The following is a 26,706-nucleotide window of genomic DNA, read 5'->3' as shown; positions in this document are numbered from 1 at the left end:
TATTGTTTTACAACCAATCAAAATCGATCCTGTAACGGAACTCTAGAGAGCCGCTTGTTTTGTAAGGAGCGAAGACTTGAGGTGCAAGTTTCGTCTCCAGGTAACACAGTAGTGCTAAACAAATAGTCCTTATGCATTTTTACGTCAGACTGGCTAGTTTCACCATCAAGCCTCGCTTTCGAAGTGCGAAATTGCAAATTTTATCATGAACGATTTCCCTTTACAGCAAAGATGAAAAGAATACCCACGTGAAAACTGCATGAAGGTGGCAGAAGGTTGAAAAAATGTTCGCGTAAACGAGGCTTGGTGGTGAATTTTGAGCATATGACGTTATCATGCATAAGGCCTATCGACACTTAAACAGTGTGATTTTGATGAAGATTATTTGACAGGTAAGGGTTTCAAAACCATCACAAATAAAAACTTTTTTTTGATTTACAGTATAGTTTTGTAGACACGATTACGTTATACCTTTCGACAATAATTTTAATTTACCGCGCCGCGTTGCGAAGCTCGTTGGAAAGTTGGGTACTACGTTACGGAGTAACCAACCTTTGCGCAGAAGCGAATGCTGAAACGTTTTTGGAAGAGATTTGTCCACCCCTGCTCCCATCAATAATCTAATGGATCACCACTAAATAAAATAAACCATAAGCACACTTTCAATTGGCATTCATATTGAACACATAAATAAAGAGAAACTCCCTAATATATGAGGAATGCCTGTTTTGTACTAACAAGTTTTGATTCATTAAATTCTTTTTGTTTTCTAAAGTGAAATATACTAAAGGTAAAACGGAAATATCACTTCACACTCACTTTAGCATTTTATAATTGTCTATTTGTAAATCATCTTGAATATGATAAGAGTTTTGAGTTTATACTTTGATCCATTCCATATTGCTTTACGGATCCTAGAACAAAAATTAATATTTTAATGGGGGATTCAGGAAAGAAAAGCGGACAATTCGTTTTTTTATTCTTAGCTACTTGCATAGCACTGTAATAAATTCAGTCATAACAAGTTAGCGTTATTCTCAAACAAGTTTCTTTGCATAACAGACAATCTGGGCTAACCCTTGAGTGCTTACTAATATTTAAAGTACTTTTTATAATTATCTTTTAAAAAAATATGAATAAATGATATTTCGTATTCCACAAAATAGGTATAAATTATTGTTTTAGAAAAAAAAAGGTTTGTTAAGCCTTTCACAATTTAACAACAAATATATTACTTACTTCTCTATTTCTTATGCTAACTAATGTTATTAAAGTCATTATTGCAAAATGAAAATCGATTTTCCTTCTCGATATAATTAAATAACACTTACAGCTGTGACCTAAGCAAATAAATATCTTCTATAAAAACTTTTTATTAGGCAACATTAATTTCTTCTTTCTTTTAATAGTTCATTGTAATGTATTATTATTAACATTTTTTGCAAGTATCGCTGGGCTAGAACAAAATCTTGCACATGTTGCCAGTAGAAAAAAAGAAAGAAAGAAAAGAAAAAGAAAGACCGCGCTACAATGTTGAGTAAATAACACTTTTTATGCTAACTAACGCGGCCCAAAACGCCCACAACAAATGTCGTTGCTGGTCAACAAAGCTTAAAAAGTCATATTATTGTATAAGCAAACTTGCTGTATTGCAAACTTGTATGCGGTATAAAAGCTTTTTTTTTAAAAAAAAAAAAAAGGCTTCATGTATCACAAAAGCTTTAAAAACTATAAAATGTATCTATGTTATTCTCTTTTTGTTTCTTTTCATTTTTGCATGCAAAACAAAGTCTGGTGATAAAAGCACGTTAATGTAGCTTTGTTACAGAATAGTAAGAAATTTCTGGCCTAAAATAGCTAGACAATCGAAAAAGGAAGAAAAATTTGAAACAAAGAAAAATAAACTACAGATAAACAAAAATAATGGCAAGTAAGAGGAAGATTGAGATGTATAACGAAAGATGAACTTAATAATGACAATAGTATGTAACAGTAATATTTGTATTATGTTGTAATGTCAATAAAGATACTTCATTACAAAAAAATAATAATAATAATTGAAAAAAGCTAAATTATCCAAGGTGAACCATCCGTGATGGAAGTTTGTTCTGAATTGCTTCACCGTTAATAATTCTCCAGACTAAATCGCAGAGCCACATTTGGTTCTCAACTGCAACACCTCAGTTTTCGCAATGTTGTTGATTCAATTATTAGATCGACAACTGTTCTTATTGCACTAGTGACACGTGGTATCACTTCATTTCTCAAACGCGTGGGGCACTTTTGTCGTTTGTTTTTGTTGCTTTGAGTCTGGTCCCTTTTTGAATCTGACTCAACAATGCTCCTCGGCCAGCGCTGCTGGGAGGTTTAGGTGGAACCTTTTCAGACACCGATAAACGTTTTGGCCGTGGAGGGGGTGGGGCTACCTTAGGGAGAGGGGGTGGGGATTTAGGAGGAGAAGATGCTAGAGGATGAAACTGGACTGCTGGAAGAGCTGCTTTGTCCACGGACATTCGTTTTCCTTTTGATCTGAGAAAAACAGAAAAAAAAAAACAAGAAGAAACAAACTGTTATTTTTAAATCCATAGTTTGTTTCCTAAGAGATCTCAAAAAATCGCTGCTCTTACATGCAAAATATTAGAAATTTGTTTAGGTGAAGATACCTCAAGCTTCAGTTGACATTTTTACACCCTGGAGGGCCAAAGTTTGGACAGGAAAATAAAATCATAACTATATTCAGTAAACGTACAAACCAATCATAAGTAGCACATGAAGGTACTGCTCAATAGCTACCATATGGTATGAATGGTCACACGCTGGGGACCTATCAGACTTAGAAACTAGAACCACGGTACTTCCAGGCATCATATTGTAAAATAAACGCTACATCAAAGCACCAGGTTCATTGCTTCCATGTGGTTCAACATCAAAACGGGTGTCAAACAAGGATGCAATATGTCTGGATTTCTCTTCTTAATAGCTATGGATTGGATTATGAGAAGGACTGTAGGAAAAGGAGAAAACGGAATCAGGTGGAACTTTACATCTAAGCTTGATGATCTAGATTTTGCAGATGATGTGGCGCTTTTGTCTTCTACTAAACAGCATATACAGAACAAGACTACTAAAATGAATGAGGAAGCAACACGGGTCGGGCTGAAAATCAACAAAGGAAAGACAAAAGTGATGAGGATTAACGGGAAGAGTCAGGAGAAGGTTGTAGTAGATGGGCAAGATATAGACGAAGTTGAGGAGTTTAATTATCTGGGAGCTATCATTTGTAAGGAGGGAGGAGGCGAGAGGCGAGAGCGACATTTGCCAGACTCAAAAGAATATGGAACTCAAAGAGCATCACGAAGAGGACCAAGCTTAGACTGTTTAAAACCTTAGTCGTACCGGTGCTACAGTATGGATGTGAGACATGGAAGATGAACATGGGAGATGACCAACGAATAGATGTGTTTCACAACAAATGCCTCAGGAGGATTCTCAAAATAAACTGGCAAGATCACGTTACCACTAGGGAGCTCCTTGAGAAGGCAGAGACGAGGTTGCTAAGTGAAGAGGTTAAGATGAGAAGATGGAAGATTATAGGGCATATCCTGCGACGAAACAGAAACAGCCATACCAACATAGCCCTATCATGGACACCTGGAGGAAAAAGGAGGAGAGGAAGGCCTAAGACCACCTGGCGAAGAACAGTCGAGAGACAGAGGAACAGTGCGGGATGGCGTACATGGGGTGAGGCAAGAGCTGCTGCAGCCAACAGAGAAAATTGGAGGCATTCTGTGGAGGCCTTATGTGCCACGAAGCACAAAGAAGCTAGGTGAAGGTGAAGGTGATTGTATAAAATACCTCTACAGTAACAAAAGGGGATGTCCATCCTTTTATGCAGCAACGTTTTATAGTGGAATGAACTAAATTTGTCGTATCGTTTGGCAAACAAAGAATGGCCAGCTCTTTTGCTACTCCTGGAAGCCCTAGAGAACACTTTTGGCAGACACATTATAGAACTTACTTGGACTGACTTCTCTCTCTTGTGACGTCTTTTCCATCGTCTGATTTGGATTTCTTTGTGGACATTTTCCGTTTCCTTTAAATAACAAAGAAAAAGCAAACAACAACAACTGCACCAATTGCCACTTTAGCAATAGCCACTAAACAGTACACACTAAACATGTCTTCTTCACTAGACACTACATTCTAGACAATGGTCAAAGGACAGCAGACACAAAAAATGACTTGGCAATAGACAGTGGACACAGACACTAGCCAATAATAATTAAGACAACAACAACAACAACAACAACAAACTAATATGGCCTTAATAGGGTTGATCTGTGTGCATTACGCACCGGCGTTACTTAAGTTTATAAATATCTCGACACACCCTACCTGTACTGTAATACCATGTTACTGGTCGTTGCCATTTCAAATGTTACTACACTGAAGAGGACCGTTAAGGTCGAAAGGCCTATATAGTTTATTAAAATCGTAGCTGTATGGCGATACGCAATTTGTTCTTTTTAGTATAATATCAACCTTGGGTGCGTTCTCAGGATGTTCTAAAAGTTTGGCCTTTCTCAGGTGCAACGTTCTTATACAAAGTTCCCATAAAAAAAAAAAGTTGTAGGATTCGTTCCTATTCCGAGACCTCCATTAACACGTGTGTATTGTATTCACCTCTGGCCTTCTTCACCCTCTGTTCTGTATAGTTTGAGAAGTTGCTTCACATTTGAACTGAAACGGACCTGAAATGATTATGATAAAAAAGATAACGTTTCACTATGGAGTCAAGTAGAGTTGATGATCACGGCGTTTCGACTGCAACACTGCTAGTCTTCATCAGGTGATGAGGTCGATTGGTTTGCTAATATTGGTGCCTTTCGGTCCTCATTATTATCCAGACAATTAGGTGTTTTCCCTCATTGGTCATCGATCGGCTGTTGTGCTTTTTGGTCGTATAGTAGGTATCCATGCTTCAATCAGGAATTTGGATTACACTATTGATGTTATAAGGATAAAATCATATTTCGATGGCCTCTTTGGCCCTACGCGTGTACCAGTGAGGGTCAAGGTCAACAAACTTAACGTCTTTCCAGTTAGGAAGATGCCCCGTCTCCTAAGCGTGCTCCGAATCTGCAACTGACGTTTGTGCACGAGCCAGCCGTATCACTCCGGCCTTTTTTCCCCCTCTATCATTTCTTGCATCTATCATGCCATGTTCCCCCGGTATATACTTTGCTGCATTAACATGGAATCTTATTAGGAGTACGCTAAAGAGACGGAGAATCTTCTTTCTTGGCATCTTTTCTATATTACACCTCGATGAACAATAGCCACATTTTTAATAACAATAATTATCATAGGACAAAACAAGCAAAATAGTCGAAAAAAGGGGAGGTAAATATAGTACAAGGAAAAGAGAGAAAATAATAGACAAAGACAAAGGTTTAACACTCACAGGACCAGGGTTAAATTTTTTTAATCCACTGATGTCACCACCTCTGAAGAATGGATGGGCCACAAGCTGAAATCACGACACATTATTACGATTATAAGCTTTTCACTCGGAAAAGACCCTGAGAATTCCAAAAGGTTAATAACACGTAACAAGAATGAACTTTTCAAAAGCTTCCAAGTAAATGACCATAGACTAGCTTGGTTTTTATTCACATTAAAAGATAAATCCACATATTGACCTCAGCAATAAACAGTACAATGCTAATTCAACAATGACAGAAACTAGAAAATACCTCCAGTTTTTTTTCGACATAATAAGCCTTATTTCTCCAGAAAATCTTAGGTTTTAATAATCACCAAACAAAGTGCAACAATTCTTTACTGAAATCTTCCAATGCCCAGAATAGCTTCTACTAAAAACTTAACATCTTAAATCTTGCTTGCAACAGAATATAGTAAAACTCTTTTGAAATTAATGAATTTATACAATGAACTCCTGTACAACATATGTACATGGCTTCTACCTGTATACACATGCAAGCAATCGTTCTACCCAGAAAGTTTGCCCCCGTATATCGTCATTACGTTGCTTGTTTTAAATGTTAACTGTAAGACACAGCCAGGGTAATGAGATCCAACTTACCTCATCCAACGTCGGATACGTTCCACTTTCATTGAAGAAAATAACATTTATAACCTGTGATGATGATAAAACGACAGCTTCACTCAGCATGATATTTTTTCACTTTTACAATATCAAAAATAATTACGGTCGATCAATTTTGTTTTACCCTTTAAAACTCCACAAGGAGTACTTGTTCTATGTGCTGTTGCTATACGCCGAATTTTGATGACGTCATTGTTTACTACATGTTTCATTTAGAAGTTCACAATAATCATCACGTTCTTTTACAGCAAGGCGCCCAAAAGTGTGACCACTTTTAATTTATTCACATTCTTTCGTGCAGATTTAATCCAATCAGAAGTCAACTGCAAGCTATCCACGACTTTTGATTGGATTAAATCTGCACGAAAGAATGTGAATAAATTAAAAGTGGTCACACTTTTGGGCGCCTTGGTTTAATAAATGACTGACTACATGTATTTTTGCTATCCATTTTTTTTTTGTTTTTGAAAGAAATACCTGTACAGCGTCATTCACATACCTCTACGACTGGTACATTTCTAAAGTTTGCTAACTGTTCTCTCTTTGGTTCCGCTGTAGTTAACTCCCAGCCAGCTAACATTTCATACAAAAGGTGACCTGAATAACAATGATACGAAAAAAAACAAGTTGAATTTGACAGATTTTGGTGTGTTTTGGTGAACGTTTATTAATGAGGACACTTTGTGATGCCTGTCATGAAGAATGGCATTTCATTAGTGTTCAATCCTGGACATATCTGAACACATAGGATACTTACTACGGAAATGATGGTAATAATAGGGCTCGACGCTACTTTTTTTATTTTCCTTATAGGCTCTGACTAGTGGATAGTGCTTTGCAAATGTCTGCTGTCAACGGTCAAAGTAGAATGCTCTCGCCAAAATGTTAGAATTCTGAAATATGATAACTAAAAACTTTGACAATTTCAAGCTATAGCGAAACAAATTAATTAAGGTATGAAGCAGGCTCGTGTAACTTCCTGCCTCGTCTGATCTATCGGTCATCCAACCAGTAAATGGTTCGTCTGAGTTTAGTAGAAGTTTTGAAAAGAGTAGTAGGTTCTTACCAAACTGAATGACTTCGATGTCATCTTCATTGCCTTTTGTAAGTTTCTTTACTGTAGGAAAAAGCCTTGACTTCCAACCAAAAAGACGGTTTTCAAAGCCAGAAAGTCTACAAAGAACATTTCATTCAATAAAAAAGCTTGAACAAATGCTATACGCCAATTATAAAATAGTTATACTCAATTAGAGAATGATAGTTACAATCTAACTTATGTTAGGTCAAGAATATTTATATAGTAAGTCCGGCTATTTTGCACTGCAGGACATTGCTTTGTTCAAGGAAAACACAATGGAATTTGTCTTCATTTACTTCCTACTCATTTCTTCCATTCACGTTAACGTTCACTTTGATATAGCGCTTGTTAACGTTTCGAATGAGGGACTCCAGTTATTGTAATACAGCTTTCTAGATGGAGGAACTGTCTTTGTACATTGTATGGATAGGCAAGTGTCTGTTTGTGTGAAGAGGTCTTTTCATTAATGACTTTCCCGATAACAATTCATCATTGCCATTGCTGATTCAGGTATAATTATGTAATGGTTTCAAGTTTGTGCTGTGTATTCAGAACAATGCAATGTGCCAGGTAAAGTGATGTACGTTCTGAGGAAATTGTACCTTTACGTACATACTTTACTTACTTGGAAGTTCCATTTATTATAAAAATATTTCCAGAATGTAAGTGACCACAAGCTGGGAGGCCTTTTTCCCTCAGATATAACAAAGCCTGTAATTGGATAAAAATTAACCATCGCTATTTAATAAGTTTCCAAGAGCATTCCACAAACAAAAAAATAACGTTATAATAAACAAACGAACAAAACTAACGAAGAACAGTGCAGCAAGCAAGCAAGCAAGCAAAAGAACAAACGAGCGAAAGAGCCAGTGAACGAGGAAACGAACTAACAAACGAGCAAACAATTTAGCAGGGGAACGAAAGAACGAACGAACGAACGAACGAACGAACGAACGAACGAACGAACGAACGAACGAACGAACGAACGAACGAACGAACGAACGAACGGACGGACGGACGAACGAACGAACGAACGGACGGACGGACGGACGGACGGACGGACGGACGGACGAAAGGACGGACGGACGGACGGACGAAACGAACGAACGAACGAACGAATGAACGAATGAAACGAACGAACGAACGAATGAATGAACACTTTAAGCAATGGGAGAATTTACATACAGTGTACAGCGTATTAATGCAGGTTTACATGTAGCAGAAGGGAAGGCTCCAAATTAAAAACTTTTTTTACATGTAAATTATAGTATGCAAGTAATAGATCTCTATCAACAAATAAATGTACAAAGTACAGTTTAATACATGCATTATAAAGAATTATATAATAACCTGAATTCTACGCGCATTTTGATTGGTTCTTACTTATGATCTATCAGAGTACAGACAGATGGATGACGTCACGCGGTGGTGTGACTCGCGCGCGTGATTAGAGTTCATAGTCCAGATCAGAGTTGTCGGCAAAGTTTTTCAAACTTGCGAGGCCATAACAAAGCAAAAAAGTTCAGCTTAATTACAATTGTCCAGTGAGAAACAATACGCCAAGCATCGTTCACCTTTCGAAGCATTTAACTGGGCGAAACAAGCTTGAAGAATACAGTGAATTATTCGAGAAATTATCCGAAATCTATATGAAAGTTTGACCGATATAATTGTGCAATTGGACGACGCCACGGGAAACAAACGAATTGTGGTTGAACGCTTCGGTTATGTTTACAGATTTGAACAACTTTCCAAATCGGAATAAAGGTTAGAGTTTTCATTGACTTTCAATGTTCATACCACATTTTGACGTCATCTGTGATCTATAACTGAACAGACGCACGGCAAAATGGAATCTATTTGTTAAACAGACACTCTTCCAAAGGCAGCATTGTACACGATGTTACCTCTAAGACTTGTCGTCCATAATTTCGGATCTGGGTAAGTGACAGAGATTTCCCTTTAACTTGATACTTATCTTCCCACGACGACTGTGAACGAGACTGAAAGACAAATTTAAGAATTTACATGTACAAAACAGCTGTAGTGTAAAGGAACTGTCTAGAAAATTAATGAGATGCACCTATTTTAGACACAAAGCTGGCCAGAGAGTTTATAAAAAAGATAAATTTATAAGAATTTATTAAAATGCAGATGGTGACCCTTAAAATTAAAGTAATAATGTGCTACTCTAAGAAGCTTTAGTATAGGCCAGCCTAAAGCCTTGTTTTCATTTTTAATAATATAAAGAAATATAATTTAATAATACAAATTAATAAAGGCAGTCATATTAGCATTCATTTGGGTAAATTTTTGTAACAAAATGTTCAATCTATTATGTACAAACTGTAATCAGTATACTCCACAAATGACAATTGCGTTGTCATACCCCATAAATGACATCTTTCAGTGATCCTGCAGATCTGAATGGATGGACAAACATAACCAAATTGTGTTCAAACACAAAATCTACCTCCATCACTGGCAGCAAGTACGGATGCTGTAAATAACAAGTTGGGCAATATTAAATTACAATAATATGACATGTTTTCATGTATGTTTGCTTTACTAATAATATAGTACTAAAGCTCAAAAAAAAATCTATCTTTTTCTCCTTTGCTACTGAAATACAAAAAAGAAAAACATTCTTGACTGCTGGAAGCAATGCCAACCAAATTGACCACATTTTACCATAAGTTATGCACCTATCAATGTTAAGCCCGAGGGGGGGGGGGGTCGGGTCGGGCTAACCACGGGATTTTGATTGTGAGGTCGGTCCCCAGGGTAGGGATTTTGATCGTACCTGATGGCCCCAGGGTAGGGATTTTGGTCGTATATGATCCCCTGCAACAAGGTTTGAAGGACATCTGACCACCTTTCATTGCTCCCGGGTCGGAATTTTGACCAATTATTTTGTCCCGGGGGTGGGGAATTTGACTTTTTTTTATAGAAAATGTCAAAATCCCCACCCCTTGCCCGAACCCCCCCCCCTCGGGCTTAACATTGATAGGTGCATTACTCTCAAATAGCCCATTGAAATGGCATAATAAAATGTTTAAAATTCAAGTGAAATGACAAGCCATAAGGCCAGTGTTTTCTCTTCAAAGTTGATTTGGCCTGGATCACCAAATACAAATTTCGAGCTCATAATCTTACTGTGAATTAATAAAAAGTTTATCATGTCAATCATGTTACTGGTATAGCATGGCGAGGCATGGCACGGTATGGCAAAGTACAGCAGGAGCAGCATATGGCATGGCATGGCATGGCATAATATAATAAAATTATAGTTATTAAATGTATAAATAAATTATCTGGGTTTCTTGATGGTTAATAATATTGGCATGATAGTCTTCCACCTTAATTAACATGTACAAACCTGCAAGAGTGAAAAAAGCTCTTTTAAAGTTTTTCTTGTCCCCTTGCTGAAGGAAATCACACACTGTGAACTCCATGGTACCATTGTTAACACTGCATCTATTTCTTGTTTACTGTCCCTAACAAGGAACCACTGTTTATTTATTCGGCTTCCTGAAAAGCAAAATGAACAAAATAATAAACACAGTCAGCCAGGAATTACACATGCATGTATAGTGCTCAATAGAAGCAATTAGGTCTTACTGAAATTTCATTTTTGAGTCTATACATGACAAAAGGTTTATAAGCTACACTAAGATGACATTTGGTACTAAGCTAAAAGTCCACTAACAAGTATTACACTCTACTATATGCTGTGCATGTGTACTGCAGCTCTTTCAACTGAATAACTAAGTCTTTTGACCAGGATATAAAAGAGGTGTATTAACTGCAGTTTTCAGTATTTATTTCATTATTATTTATTTAATTAGTATTTATTTTTATGTGCCTCAAATTTAATATTCTGAGTGCAAAATATAAACATTAAAGTCCTTTTCTCATTAAATGAAATTCATAGTAGGCCGGTGTATGAACTGCATTTTCAGTATTTATTTAATTATTATTAATAACTTCTTTATTTCCTTGCAAATATATCTGTGTTCTCAAGCTAGTAATTCAGCAATCATAATATCATAAAAATGGAAGAAAATGGGCAGCCATAGGATACCACACATTTAACTAAAATTGTGTACTTACAGCCACTGTAGATACAAACAAACACAGTTTTATTAAAGGCATGCATTCTCTCATTTAACTAATAAAATGCAAGAGTTCAGAGTTAGTGTAAAATCTTACCTATATCTGGTAAGTGGTCAATGAAGCTGTATTTTTTCGAGTCCTTCAGATAATAATAACAATTCAACAACACTGCATCTGTAATATAAAAGAACACATTATCACAGTCAAGAATACTTTTATTAATAATTTTTTACAACACCTTAATTACCGGTAATATACATGATTATAGGAAATTAACGATACATGTTATTAACACGAATTTCAAAAAATTCATGTTAATTTTATTGATGTTTATTAATATAAACACGTTTACTATATCATTAAGCATTTAACCAGACCTTTTCTTAAATTCGCATTAATTTTATTACCCGTATATTTTGTTCGCGTTGTTAAAAATTAATGCTTTGTTATATTCCTATAATAAGGTATATATGATTGATTCCCTAATAGTACTTACAGGCTATCAGATTATAATAATTATGTACATCCTAGGGGTGGACCAAATTGCATAATACTATATTCTGTTGAAACAGATGCCATGCCCATGCAAGTAAATAATGACAATTAATTGCCCTTTTCGCGCCAGTCCCTTACATAATTTCAAGTGCGAGTGTAAATTAAAGTAAGAGCTCTGCATCTCATTTTGACCCAGTTCAGGTAACAATCCTGGCTGTTGGTACTGCAGCGACAAGTTGTTTCTCCTTTTCGCGCTCGATCCTCATGCAACCGTGCTTTTCATTTCCCTTTGCTCCACGTCTTCCCTCACCTTAACCCATTTCCACTCCCAACTCTCATTAGTGCAGTTACTTATCTCCATCTCTTATAAGTGAGTGTGAAAGGGGCTGTCATGATTATTTTAGTATATATGTTATTATTGACATTGCCATCACTAAATATTGATGCAAGTGTTTCAATGATTCAATTTTATTCTTGATTCAAATTTTACTTTCCTTTGTTTTTGGGTATGCTTATGAGTTTAAAACAAAGAAAATAAAATTTGAACTAAGGATCAAGTTGAACCACAACACAATCATGTTCATTTTATATCTGCATGTGAGCACAGATTAATATGACTTTTTTGTGACATTGGTTTCGTTTCGGTGGTTTTGTTTTGTTGTTTTGGGTTTTAGTACATCAGGGCTCGAAAAAAACTTGAATTCCAACTTGCCCATAGGGCAAGTAACTCTCAAATTTTGCTTGCCCGGGCACTTTCCCCCCTTGCCCAGGCTCTCAAACTTATTAATAGTTCATGAAATTAAGTTAATTAATGGTTCGCCATGCCTGTCCGGGCAAGTGAGCATGAAAAGTCACTTGCCCGGCAGGAAAATTTACTTGTCCCGGACGACCGGACAGGGGTTTTAGTGAGCCCTGTACATGCCGTCAATTTATACCCTGCCCCATTCTACACTTTGATTTGCTTTCGAAAATTAGGGGTGATCCACAGGGTTGGTCCATGGACCGGGACCACAAGGTGGTCCAATGACTGGGTCCACAGGGGTGGTCCATGGACCCGAGTCCATGTTTTGTATAGGCATGTACCCCTTCAAGTGTTGTATCATACCTCTTTCTGCCATCTTTTGCATCTTTTTCTCATCATCCCACTTCTGTATTAAAGACCTCTCCTCATCAAGGATGATTTGGTCATACCGTCTCTGTCCCCTAAAAGATTAATACAACAAGTTATAATGATACAAACTACAAACTGGCTTTAGTACTAATGGTTATACAGTGTAAACTGACTACAAAAAATCCCAGATCTTAAATTTCACAGTTATCTGACTTTAGAGATGGAGGCTTGAATTTCACGCAGACATGATAACTGCAGAGTGTTAAGAAATAAAAAGATTGTTGTTTTTATTTGTGTGTGTGTTTTGCTTTAGAAAGCACTTAGCAAACTAAACAATTGAAAGAATTAACTCTTTTTTTCACATTTGTGTGCCACAGTAAACAAATCAACATACCTTCGTCTACAAATCAGCCATATTATGATAAGGATAATAAATGCAATCCCAACAGCAATCAGGACAGGAACCTTTAAAAGGTGTACATGGAAGTCATTAATTAAATGTAATAATGTTGTCTTAGACTTGAGCTTCTGCATAGAAGAACATCTAAGAAACTTTGTTTTTAATTTACCAGTACTGACTGGCATAAATTTAAGGCTGTACATCCTTCACAGATGTGTGGGAAACATAGTGGCCTAAGGGTTAGTGTGCTGGACTCTGGGAATGGTCCAAGTTCAAGCTCTGATCTGGTTGACCAGGGGTCATTGTCTTGTACTGTGTTCTTGAGCAAGCCACTTTTCTGATGATCAGGCTGCATTTTATGTAGGTTACAGAGAAGATCTTTGGCTGGGATTTTCAAAACGGCACTGCGTACGGTCGTAGTTGGCATGTTTTTCTTCATAACTAATAGACTTTTATAACATTGGTAAAATTTGCGGCGTAAGATGTACCAAAAGGCACCCTGGCACCCTGACTCACTTGCCTCTCTGCAGCCAGTTAAATGCCATTTATACCGTATAATAAAACATGACTGGGTACTGGTGAATTAAATGCTGGAGGGTTAAATGCTGTAATGGACTGGGATCCCATTCGGGAGGAGACGGAAGGGTGGGGGGAGGTACAGACTACTCCTACCCACATAATTTGTAGACTCACTTAAAATAAAGTTATCATAAATAAAAATTATCATACTTCAACACGGCGTGGGCCCAGTTGCTTAAAGGGCAGATGACACAATTGGTTATAACTAGTGGATGGCGATTTATCCAAAAAAAAATGGATTCTGGTGGACCACTTGGTTGGAATGTTGACTTTCTAGTCATTCCGTGAATTCAATTTTCTGATCATTTTCAGATTCCTAAACTGCATTTGCACCTCAGCAAACAATAGCTGGCTACATTTCTCAGCCATTTGTCTGGTGCCAATTGAAAACGAAACATCTTAAATCAAGACTGGGTTTTGCTGAGCTTTTTTTTACGGAAGTGGTTGATATAAAATTTGAAAACCGATTAAGTCGACGGAAAAAACTATTGATCTGAAGCAGACAACGTTCGAATAGTGTCCCATGATGCATTTCGTTTCATCTTATATTATCACTGCGTACGTGACCTAATTAGTATTGTTCAGCTCTCGCGAAGCGAGAAGAAGCGTTCGCCATGGCGTGTTTCCGGACTAGTTTTGATTCAAAAGCTGCTGCTTTCGAGGAAAACGACTTATTCTACGTTCACTGCGTTTCAAAGGAGAATTTTAGTGTCACATTGAAGGGATTTACCTGTGTTTCGCTAGTATACAGAGAAATACATGTTAGTGTTATCGAACAATTGGACTAACGTCGAAGAGCTTTCGTTCCTGTGACAGTAAAAAAATTCGGCTATAGATGAACTATTTGTTGCTGGAGTGTTAATAAAGAAGTCCTGTGCTTATCTGAATCGGTTTTCTTACATTTCTTCTTACATCTCTATCGATCTCTAGTCTGTCCGCTTCGCAGTCGGCGGGCTCGTTCGGCGTTGTTTACATAATCTGTGAATACATATTTGAGCTTATTATTACGGTTATTTTTCACCAGTTGTAAGCATTTCACTTATTTGAAGAGTACAGTTATAAAATTACTTTCGAAATTAGTCATTTTGAATGTAAATATAAATGGCAATGATGACAAAGCTCACGAAAGAGCCCAGCGATTGTTGCCTGAAACAGACATCACACACGCTTCGCAGCACGCGGCGCTGGTTTTCGATCGAAATTTCAGTCATCTTTGATCGCTGAAAAAGTCATTAAGATGCGGGTACTTCTGGGTACTTCTTTGCAAGTAGAATAATACGGCCTTCATTATGCTAGCGTGAGACCCATATTTAGTAGAAACCTGCTTATAATCCGAAGAATCGTGAATATTTATGACCTCGTCGCGGGTCAGTGAACACTTTGTGAAGGAAAGCTAATCAAAATAATAAAAATAAAGGACGTTTTTTAACAAACCACGGTCATAGGACAATTGCAAATCAATGAAAGTATGACAAACAACAAAATAATGCAATTTCCTTGCTTTTGACTGGAAAAAAATACGAAATATGCCGTAGAGAAAGCGGCGTTATTTTACGGTGGAATCCGCCATAACTTCGATATTGCGTGAAGTGCGCGGAGAATTGCACCATGGGATACTATTCGAACGTCGTCTGGATCTGAAGGTAAAATTGACTGACTGTACGTTATACGGCTGAAAATTACATTTTTACTGCATTGATTATCTGGCGGATATTCTTCCAGAAATAAAGCAGCTAAATCAAATTTAGAACATGCATGCATGTACATGCACGTATCAAAAAGGTAGCCGGTCATAACGCCCCCAAGGTTATAGGTTATACTTAGTTTTCTCACTCGGTTTTACAATTACGAGGCAAGGATAAAAAGGTAATGAAAAGAGCAAACAACAAAAATAGGAAAGTACAAGAACCTTGAAACGGTAGAATCCGCTCACTATAAACTCGGTTTTTACGATCGAAAACGGAAAAATTATGTTTCTGCTATCGTTATCATAAAATTACAAATAAAATTTGCTTTATTACAATGGGGGACGTTATGTCTTATAGGGGGCGTTATGTCTCGGGGGCGTTTTACCTTGGGGGCGTTATGACCGCAATTCATCAAAAATTATGTACGTACCCATATGTTGTGGCTCATATAATCCACAAACGAGCTCATCACTTGGTCTGGCAGATTACAGTCGTTACTTCTCAGCACAGTGTCAGCACATAGCGTTGTTGATCTCTTTCTGCCGATTTCTACTGTAGCGTAAAAAATATTTTGAAATCATCAAAGGGCTGAAAACATTTCATAACATTTGCAACAAGCAATGTAAAAATTAACCAGGCGTCTCATGTCATAAGAATATCACGTGTTTTGGGTTTCCTGAGGAATCACTATGAACTTTTACACGACGTATCTACTGCCGATGGCTTGCGGGCTCATAGCAGAGAAGGGGCTCTCGAAAAGTGATGGAAAATTCGTGGAAGAGGGGAAGTGAGCGGTTGACAATGGCTAAAGAAATGTACTTTTCCACCTCCCTTTTGTGAAGATTTTTTACGAGAAAGCTACTGCCTTCATTGTGTTAAAATGGAAGGCCTTTCTGAATCATTCGCAGCTCATTTTACGGTTTCTTCGGAACCAAACGACCCTGCGGCACCACATCCGAGGTAAACATCTCACCGTTGTAAACTTTTATGTAATTATTGTGCTGAACTTATGGGCTCATATCCATTCTACTGTCAGATTGTTAACAGTGCTAATATGATACATCCATAAAGCTGAGTTCTAAGCACGAAATCAATAATCTTTGGGCTTTATATAGTACCCATCTTTTTCTCCCCCCCCCCAAAAAAAGAAAAACCTGCCTGATGTGCAAACTTACATTGTAACCTTTAACTTCTGATGGCCCAGTTTGCACCAGATTCTTTGCAACCTCTGTAGGGAGGGGCCAGGGCATGGTTAGGCGGTTGAAAAGTGACAGCTGCCGAAACAGGCTGCGGTGAGAAATCCTCCTGATGACTTAATTTTAAAGCTGGATCCAGGAGTTCAGCTGCTGGCTGGCCTGCACTGACCTGTTTTATTACTTCTCAGAATATTTAACTGTGAACGGTCAGATTGGTGTAAAGAGTGGCTGCATAAATCATAGCAGTAAATACTAAAACTGCTTCTAAAGGTACATTGTGTATGGTGTTAACAAAACATGTTACAGCAAGTTATTTTATTTTCTTGTCTTGACAGGATGGCACAGTATAAAATGAAACCCAGCAATACACCAGATCAGTCTCTGAGGAGGCAAAGGATGTTGGACGAACAGAAGAGGTATGGGAAGTACTTACTTTTCCTAATTTTTACCGAATGGTAATGAGGTTGTAGGGATCATTCGCTAAGTCACGTGTTTCCCTCATTCACTCACTCACTCACTCACTCGAACACTCGACTCTGACATTAAACCGCAATTAATTCATGCATTTAACGGTGAACGTGCTGACAGAAAGGTTCTTTAAAATGCCATTCAGCGCATGTCAAAACAAATTATTCTCCAACCTCGTTCCCAGGGTCTCTCTCTTTCAGGGAACTAAATTGAACTTTCACAAAACAAATCGAAAGAGGATCAGTTACACTTATCCTCTGGTGATAAAAGAGAATAGAATTCGCTCTACGAAGCCTCAGAGCAGGCTATCAATGTCCCATTCACGTAAGAAAACATTCAAAGACGCATTTTAGTAAACACAACATTCATGCACGTTTTTGTTTCGCGTCACATCATCTTTGTGTCACGTCATCCGTTCTTCATCTTTTTAAGTCGTGCAGAAACGCACATCTTTCTCTCAAATTTTATTCGCTCCTAAAATAATGCTATACGTGCTGGCAGAAAAGTAAACATATTCATAAAACAAATTTACTTAATGCTAAAAAGGATCAAAGGTTATACTTAAATATTTTTGTGATGAAATAGAATTCGCGCTACGAAGCTGAGAGCACGAACCATCATGACGCAATTTCCATGGAAAAGTAAAACATTCACAGAGAAATAAAGTGAGATTGTGTTACATTATTGAACGCTCATTTGAACAAAAATACTATCAATAACCCATTCACGCAAGAAAACATTCAAAGGCAAATTGAGGTTGTGACCTTACTGAAAGCAGCTATGAACTACACATAGTTATGTAATATTTTTTATATAAAAAATATTACGCTCGGCATGTGACGTGTTCAGTTTACAGGGCTCAAAATAACGGCCGGTCAAAGGACAATGTCCGGCCAAAATAACGATTTGTCCGGACAAAATTTTGGCTCGGCTGTCATTTTGACCGGTCACGTACTCGGCTTTCAAATAAATAACACACAAAAAAAAAATTTATTTGCAGTATTTCTTGAAGTTTTACAGTAAAATTATAAAATATCATTGCAGCTTGCAGTCACAAATTTGTAGAATACAGATGAGACGGTCATGCTCTGCAGATTTGTTAGCGGTTTCCTTAAATAAAACAGGAAACATCCACGTCTGAAAAATAATACGCTAAACAGACAACAATGAACATCGCATCGAATCGCTCGTTAGTGGACGGGCTTCTCTGTTGTAGGCGACGTTGAAAACTTCAGGGGCACCCAACGGAATATTTCGTTAAAATATCTGTTCGGAAGACGATTTGAGATCTAGAATTTTCGGAACATTCATCGTAAATTTTTTTGCTTGCCTGCCTTTCCTAGGAATTTCGAATATCTAAAAAATAGTATAATTGTTCATTTTTAACGGATTTTTACTCTAAAAAGGTCACCTAGAATTTTCGGGAGCCTTTCTCTGGCTGGAATTTTTTCGAAAAGGTTAGTTTTGATCCCTATAACTTTCGGATCACTAGACTTTCAGCTAGGAAATCCGAACAGATAAAAAAATTTTAGGGGATAAAAATATGCCTATATCTACCGTTTAAATACTAAAATACTTTTAACGGTGCTATCTTTAAGTGGTTTTGAACTATATTCTCGATGGGTGCCCCTGAAACTTGGAGAGATCCATGATTTTTGAAATGCGTAGGCTTTCTCGCTAATCTCTTGGCAGTCTTGAAGAAAGAGAACTTTTAAAAGAGGGCATCTTATAGGAAGCTCGATGAACAACGAGTCCGTAACTTTGCAGTGACTCAAATCCAAATAGCGCACTCGGCAAGCACCCAATCTTCAAAGTTTGAGTGAAGTCTGGAACGACTAAGTCTGGAACGACTTCTTTCTTATGACCGATCCATGGTGCAATAAAAACATCAATTATCTTGCATCGGCTTAAAATGGAGCAAAGGTTTCCCCATTTCAGATAACAGCATTCACTTAAGAGTATTTCTCGTGTCCCCGGATACCAGACTGCCCGGATACCATATTTTCACAGGACATCTGGCGTAACTTTCCTTTGGAAGTCAAAGTCGACCTTTTTCCAAACGGTGGTACAATGGATGATTTCAAACCACTTTTTACATACTATGGCTAGGGTGCAGATTCGCTCAGCATCTGGGAGATAACTAAAGATTATCGCTAGGATTGAATCGGGAAGATGAGTGATCATTAAATAATGTAAAACTATGCAGAGTTACGAAACATTACGGCTACTGATCATTTTGTTTTATGTAGAGGAGAAAACAGAAGAAATGGAAATTCAAAAAGCGAACATAAAAAAATTTAGCGATCAAAACATTTAAGCTTATACTATTTAACAACAAGTGTTTTAGCTTATGAGGCGAAATTTTTGGCAGAATAGGCTATTGCTTCAAAGTAAATACTCAATATTTTGACCGGTCAAAAACGAGACATGACCGAGCAAAAATTGATTTGGCCGGTCAACATGACCGGTCAGTATCCAAAAATTATTTTGAGCCCTGGTTTAGTTAACACCACATCAACGGCACGTTTTTATTTTGCATCACGTCACCTTGTGTCACATCATCTGTTTTTCATCTTTTTGAGTCGAGCAGATACACGAAGTGCTCGGGCGTATCTTTTCTCTCAAATTTTATCCGCTTCTCAAAAATACAGTAGAACCCCGGTAACTCGAACTCTGAAGGGAAACGAAAAACCGTTCGAGTTAGCGGGGTTTCGAGTTATCGGGTTACCGGTAGATTGAATATTTAATTTGCCAAGTTAATAATTGATAGCTTACTGATTTTTCAGCACCTCAGTATACAGCGCAGTGCAAATTAAACTTATCTCGTCAGAAACTCTTACTAATACGATCATAAATTCTTAGGATAAGAGTGGAAAAAGGCTGTCAAATAGGTGATCTGTTTTGTTGCTCTAATCAATAGGCAACCGTGGCGAGTTGCCAGAACCGTAATTCGAGTTATCGGGGTAAATTTGACCCAAATTTTGATTAAGGGAAACAGAATGTTGTTCGAGTTAGCGGGGTTTTAGAGTTATCCGAGTTCGAGTTAACCGAGTAAAAATGACTTAAAAGTGAGTTCAAATCAAAGGGGAAATGGGCAATTCAAGAAAATATCCATACACCATGACGGACGGCTTCAATATTTTAACCCCCCCTTGCCTTCTGAAATTCCAAAATGCGTTACCCCCCCCATGCCCTTGAAATTCCATAATCCTTGACCCCCCCTCCCGTTAGGATTTTTCCTTTTTTCTTTAAGTCCTTTACAATTCCCGGCAGGGTTCGCAAATATGCCCAATTTGGCGTATTTTACATCAAATTATTTCAAATGACTCGATCTGTAACAGAGGCTGGGATGAAAATGTAAAAAAAAATTATGAGTTTTCTCCTTACTCTTGTTCAACAGATACAACCTATATTAACTTTACATTGCCCCAAACTGGTACAGGACATTAAAATATCAATATCGTGTCATGTACGTGTGTACTTTCGGAAGATAATACGATCCAGAGCTACGATCGAGTGCACTGACATATCCGCCATCTTGAATTTGAGCCTTTGGGGTCAGCAGTCGCTCCCAATCCCACGTGCTTCAAAATGGCGTCTCGAAGCGTGGCAAAATAGTTTCGCGCTCCACTGAATGTGCTGAATATGTTGTGGATCCGCTTTGACAAGAAAAAAGAGTGAATGAAGACATTCATCAACGTTAAGGCCTCTGGAGCTTGATGTACAACGTCCCGCATTTTATTGGTTTTCTTTTGTAAATGAACGCAAACACACGCCTGATCGATCGATACTTGTCTTGTATCTTCTTGTATCCTGCTTCTGCGACGCGGTCGTCAGTTCGTGCTTTATTTACAAATGAGTAATCCACAAAATTAGCATTTCAAGGAACACACTTTTGTCTGTCTCCTCTGGAAATCTAAGATCTGAAACTCCCCCATGCCTTCGGAATTCCAATCGTAAGTATCCCCCCATGCCCTCGGAATTCCAGTTCAAAGAACCCCCTTGCCCTCGGAATTCCAAAAAGCCGTCCGTCGTGGTGTATGGATATTTTCTGGAACTGCCCAATGGCAACCTCGTTCTCTGGGGGCGGGGAGAGAGAGACCCTGGGAACGAGGTTGGGGAAATGGAAGTATGTTCGAGTTAGCGGGGTTGTTCGAGTTATCCGAGTTCGAGTTACCGGGGTTCTACTGTAAAGTTATACGTGCTGACAGAAAACTAGTCATATTCACATAGCGCTACGACGCCCGAGAGCATGAGTCATCAATGACGCAACTCATGTGGAAAAATAAAGCAAAGTGAGATTGCTTTACTTTTATTGGACACTTAATTAGAAAAAAAATGCGGAGATCGGCACTTCATTCATCAAATTACCATGAGGTTGATCAAAGAGCCTTTGGTTAAAATTACATTCAAATCATGTTTCAGTTTCAAACTTGAAGGAGTTGGGCATGTTTGCCTGTAGTGGTCAAGGAGATCACTACTTCTAACAGTTAAAACAAATAAATATAATTTATATATTATGTACAATTATTATGTTTTTCTTCAGGCGTAGACGAGACTTTGTCAACTATACAAGAAAACTGGTTGAAGGATCATTAGGAGTTGAAGACATTGAGGCAGAGGTGCAATATTACATTTTACTGTTTATGTATTTTCTTTGTCGAAAGGGATTTACACATTTTATTACGTCTGCAAAAGAAGTGTAATATTAATTTTACTTTATCGTATTACTCTTTTTTGCACTTTTTTATTATCCTTCATGTTAGGACATGGACTCTGTGGAGGAATGTGACAAAGATCAAAAGAGAGGTCACAAAAAGAAGTTCAATCCTTATGCATATCAGGTTTGAAAACATTTATTTAAATTCTAGTTAACAGTGTATTGGAAAAGGTGGTTAAATAAATATAAATAAATCAGTTATACAAGTACTTTAAAATTCTGATACTCTGGTAAGATTTACTGTTAGCAGAACTACAATCTTGTAATGTTGTGGTTCAAATTTTGCTTTAAACTCATTATGCAATCATACAATCAAGTCATTATCATACCCAAAAACGAAGGAAAAAAATATTAAATTTTGAACCAAGGATTAAATTGATCCACAACATCTACGCAAGTCATGTAGTTCTACATGTGTTGTTAATTTGAAGTATATTTCAGTTCAAAATGATTTTAAACATGCAAATAAAATTAAACAAACTAGTTTAAAGTCCTAAAATTCATTTTATATATGTACAGTTTTATTTACTAAAGTTTCAGTGGACCTATTGGGCTTGCTTTCATCCTAGATCTGACATGTGTATATATATTTTACCTTCAGCTTATGGCTTCCAAATCAGTGTACATACATGTACATGAATGTTGAACTTATGATGTGTGGTATCTTCTTTCTTTGTTGCAGCTTATGTTATCAGAGTGGCTTGTTGATGCTCCTGATGATTTACAGCAAGAGTGGTTCATGTTGGTTTGTCCAGTAGGCAAGAGGAACTTAGTTATTGCAGCAAATGTGAGTCATGTTGTCTTACCTTATTTTTGTACACCTTCCAACCTCTTTCCTGATTTTCCTTCTTTTTTTTTTTCTTTGAAAAAGAAAAAAAAAATTAAAAATGCACCTTTTGTCTTATTATCTGCACCACTTGTCATAAACTTTACTTAGTTAAATGGTGAATTTATTCAGTTGTGCAGTGTATTTATGGTGTTACATCTTTGGTTATATCTTGAGCACAGCCTGAGAATTGAGTGTGTAAAAAGAGATGTCCATGTAGCATGTTAAATCAGGTTATGGATGATGTAACTAGGGATTCAAAGTGCTCTATGTTTTGTTTTTACCTCTGTAGGGATATACTGCTGCATATACTAAAAGTGGATACAGAGTGAATAAGTTTTCATCATTACTCCCAGGGGGAAGCCCTAAAACCCTTAAACCAGGAGGTAAGAAACCTGTAAAAGCTCTGTTTACCCCCCCGTCTCCCCCCCCCCCCCAAAAAAAAATCTTTCAAGGCTATCCTTCTAATACTTGTAAGTCCTCTCAATAGACTAAAATTGTATTCTCAGTATTGGACTGGAACTAGCTTGCAATGGAGGCTAATGCAGGAAATATTTTTTTATGATTTGAAATAATGCAACCCATCCATCTGGACAGTAGTTATGTTACGTTGAGTTACCCCTTTTAAAGGTCTTCTGAGGAAGCTTTAATTTAAACTTAATGGTCATTAGTTATTTGTATTCATGTCAGCTACTACAATTAAACAGAGTTACCTCAAAGCTACCACTAAGTGAATTGTCTCATCATCCCTTTCCAGCTTAGTAATCATCCTAAAATAATTAATCAATGTAACTGTAGTTTGCTCGATTAATTTACATAAAAAATGTTGTCAATTTGTCCTTGTTATTTTAACAAGGTACATAGTTCAACCCATTAACTGCTCATGTTAATTAAAATGCAAATTGCAGTAACAATACATGCACTCATTAATTAAAATGAAGTGATAATGAACTGCTACTGATCATCGTAGATCACACCATCCTGGATTGTATCTTCAGTGAATTGACAAACACTTTCTATGTGTTGGATGTCATGTCTTGGAGAGGTCATCCAGTGTATGACAGTGAGGTATATTTTTTGTGGATATTACTGATAATTATATGATCTATCAACTTTATTGGTCTTAAAATTTTACAAATAAAAGAAAAAGAAAAGGACCAAAAAGGAATTGCGCGAACGGGAAAATAGTAACCCATGCGGGGCGCAACCCTAAAAACTAAAAAGAATGGCGATAAAAATCTTAAATTAAAAAAAATATAAATATATATGTATATACAATAAATCTAATTAATTACTATAGTTAAAAATTATAGTTATAAAATCTAGTTTATTACTTATAGCTAAAGTTATAAAACAAGATCCAGATAATATTAATTACAAAAATTAAGAGCGGTGGCAAGGGCAGTTACGGAAGAGGAACCAGGTGCAGGGCATGTCAATATCATAGGTAGTGTCAAGTAGAGTAAAATAAGTGGCGCGCAGAAAATATTTGAATAAACTTGGGCTAGAAAATTTGTTGTGAGGGGCGAGGTTACAGATAGTGTTCCAAGGTTTTACAATTCTATTGAAATGTGTGTTTCCGTAGTGAAAGGTAGGTTAAGTCTGTTGTTGAGCTAAGTGGCTCATCAGGCCAGAGCTTTTCTGAACACGAAAGGCTCCATCTTAACATTGCCCCCATGCCCTCATCTCTTTTGAGCACTCATGAATCTGCCAAGCTGTGTTTTACTATTGAATGGTGCCTAATGACTTAAGTAACATTACAATCCCATGGGGAGGGGAGTGGGTACACATGTGTCAACATTAGCTTCACTGCTAATAATATTAGCAACCTAAGACCATCCTGTCTGAAATGGGTATGAAAAATGACATATTTCAGGCTGAGATAGGGTCAGGAGAGTTAAGTGGAACATCCTTCTAATCATTAATGACCTTGGGGTGAGCACTGAAATTTATATTACATGTACTTAAACCATTTGGTGTTTTGAGTATGCACAGAATGAGATACTGTACATGTACTGTAAGTTTAGCTTCTTATGCCAGCATTTGGAACATGCAAAGGCTACAAGTCTTGTGTTTTTTCTCCATTTAGACAGATTTTAGGTTTTACTGGCTGCAGACCAAACTTCAAGAAGAGCCTTTAGTAGCAGAAGTGTCCACTGAAAACCCAGTAAGCAGATCAATGTTTTTGACGTACAATTAAAGTAGTAGCCTGCGTTGCAGACGAAAAAACCCCGCTAGTTAAGTAGTAATGTGCTACACTTCTTTGATCAAATTGTCCTTCGAATCAACTACTTGTTGGCATACCGTAGAATTCCAGTTATAAGCCAGTGGGCTTATACAACTTCGTAAGGGGTTTTGGGTGGGCTTATAAGCGGAGGGGCTTATATCCAGGAGGGCCTATAAGCGGAATGAAAAAAACGTTTGGAATTTCTCAATTTCTACATTGAAGTTTTTTTTTACCTTCACATTTAAATTGGTCAAAGTAATGGCTCCTCCTTGGTAGGATCAGAAAGTACCTAAATTACATCCATTCCACGTATACATTCACTTTAAATGTAGAATACTTACCGTTATGTTATAAACTTAAGATATGTTACCTTTAGGACTCCACCATGCGCATATAGTCTTCCACATGTGTCCCCTATTTATTTCTCTCCTCTTGTCCTCAAAGTGCCGCAGAGCCTTCTTGTTGTCTTTTATTGTTATTTTGCTTACTTCAAGTCCTCTTGTGCTGGCTTACATGTTGTACACTGCACGCTATTGATCTTACAATGTTCCCGCATCATTTGCCAGTACAGGTTCCTTAGTCTACCCTATTGTCCCTGCGATGACAGCTCCATTCGTCAAGCTTTGAGCAGCGTTACATCAGTATCTGAGGTAATTGTCAATTCTAATGTAACAACCATCCATAGTGGTCCTTACTTTAAATTGCCATATTGAGTGTTGTTGAATAACGAGGCCTTGAAAACGTGACAAGGACGAATGATGAAAAACAACCATTTTATATCAGCTCATTTAAAAAGTGAGAGATAACCATTGGCCAGTCTTATAATAAGCCAGGAATAGCTAAGTGCACCAAACGAAAGATTACTTGCAGCCTTTACAATGTTTGGCTGTTTGGAAAGAAAAAAAATAAACAAAAAAGCAAAGACAGGCTTGAAGAAATCAAACAATTACTGACAGTTGTGCATTTGGATTGACCCAATTAAAACTTCCCCAGTTATACTTGCACGATTTACCTTTTTATTCCCCTCCAACTCGTCTTTTGTTATCGGTTTTCTCACCCACCCTTCTCGACTTTCATAATAACGTCTCATTAATCTTTTTAAAGGTCGATGGCCTGCTGTTCTTTCACAAGAGAACGCATTACACTTGTGGGCGAACACCACTGGTCGGCTGGCTAAAACCGCACATGCTTCCCGAAATATTAGGGGTGTCCGTGCCTGATGCGTACCTGGCAGGATCTCCGCCAGTAAACAAACTTACACTGGTAAAGTCAAACAAAGATTTACGAGAGGGTGATGAAGAAAAAAAGGCTGCTTCTGAGAACTGTGTTTTGGAAGAGAAAATGGACACTCAATCGACTCAAAAAACAAAGCGAAGGCAGAGGCGGAAAAATTGTGCAGATAGTGGCGCAAAAATGGAAGTTGAAGCTGGATCTAAAGGCAGAAAAGAGCTCGAAGATGGAACAGAGGATTGCAGTGTAAAAATGGAAGTTTCACAAGAATCTAATCGGTCGCGAGGCAGGAGGAAAAAGAGGGACAATCATATGGATACGAGTCAAACTGATGACACTTAAAGATGGTGTAGAGTTGAAGTAATATTCGCTTTTTTCACGATCCCATAATACACCTTGTTTACCCCCCCCCCCCCCAAAAAAAAAAAAAAAAAAAAAAAGA

General features: G+C 37.5%; 2 protein-coding genes across 4 annotated transcripts; one reads left to right on the top strand and one right to left on the bottom strand.

The window, feature by feature from the left end:
* Positions 1-1,046: 1,046 nt before the first annotated feature.
* Positions 1,047-16,156, bottom strand: LOC144656172 (slowpoke-binding protein-like). 2 transcript variants are annotated; one of them, XR_013571276.1, is made up of 16 exons: positions 16,028-16,156; positions 13,325-13,395; positions 12,925-13,022; positions 11,421-11,498; positions 10,588-10,739; positions 9,598-9,708; positions 9,116-9,211; positions 7,834-7,919; positions 7,197-7,303; positions 6,630-6,727; positions 6,107-6,160; positions 5,465-5,530; positions 4,684-4,751; positions 4,019-4,093; positions 1,787-2,529; positions 1,047-1,701 (listed from the first exon to the last, which is right to left on the bottom strand). XR_013571276.1 is itself a non-coding variant. In XM_078516415.1 (15 exons), the coding sequence occupies exons 1-15, from the start codon at positions 16,064-16,066 to the stop codon at positions 2,265-2,267; spliced, it is 1,464 nt and encodes a 487-aa protein (XP_078372541.1). In that variant the 5' UTR covers positions 16,067-16,156; the 3' UTR covers positions 1,762-2,264. The 2 variants fall into 2 exon arrangements, 1 of the variants encoding a protein (XP_078372541.1); XM_078516415.1 differs by lacking the exon at positions 1,047-1,701 and having other exon boundaries at positions 1,762-2,529.
* On the top strand, positions 8,130-26,706 carry LOC144656247 (snurportin-1-like). 2 transcript variants are annotated; one of them, XM_078516492.1, is made up of 10 exons: positions 8,130-9,149; positions 17,129-17,209; positions 21,808-21,883; positions 22,028-22,105; positions 22,664-22,768; positions 23,100-23,193; positions 23,778-23,875; positions 24,897-24,974; positions 25,601-25,684; positions 26,139-26,706. In XM_078516492.1, the coding sequence occupies exons 1-10, from the start codon at positions 9,109-9,111 to the stop codon at positions 26,604-26,606; spliced, it is 1,203 nt and encodes a 400-aa protein (XP_078372618.1). In that variant the 5' UTR covers positions 8,130-9,108; the 3' UTR covers positions 26,607-26,706. The 2 variants fall into 2 exon arrangements, with proteins under 2 accessions (XP_078372618.1, XP_078372613.1); XM_078516487.1 differs by lacking the exon at positions 8,130-9,149 and adding an exon at positions 16,220-16,557 and having other exon boundaries at positions 26,139-26,704.

This window comes from Oculina patagonica, chromosome 1 (genome assembly GCF_052425735.1).
Source record: "Oculina patagonica isolate OP01 chromosome 1, crgOcupat, whole genome shotgun sequence".
Lineage (NCBI taxonomy): Eukaryota > Metazoa > Cnidaria > Anthozoa > Scleractinia > Oculinidae > Oculina > Oculina patagonica.
The sequence above is the reverse complement of the archived record's forward strand: the minus strand, read 5'-3'. Positions and strand labels throughout refer to the sequence as shown.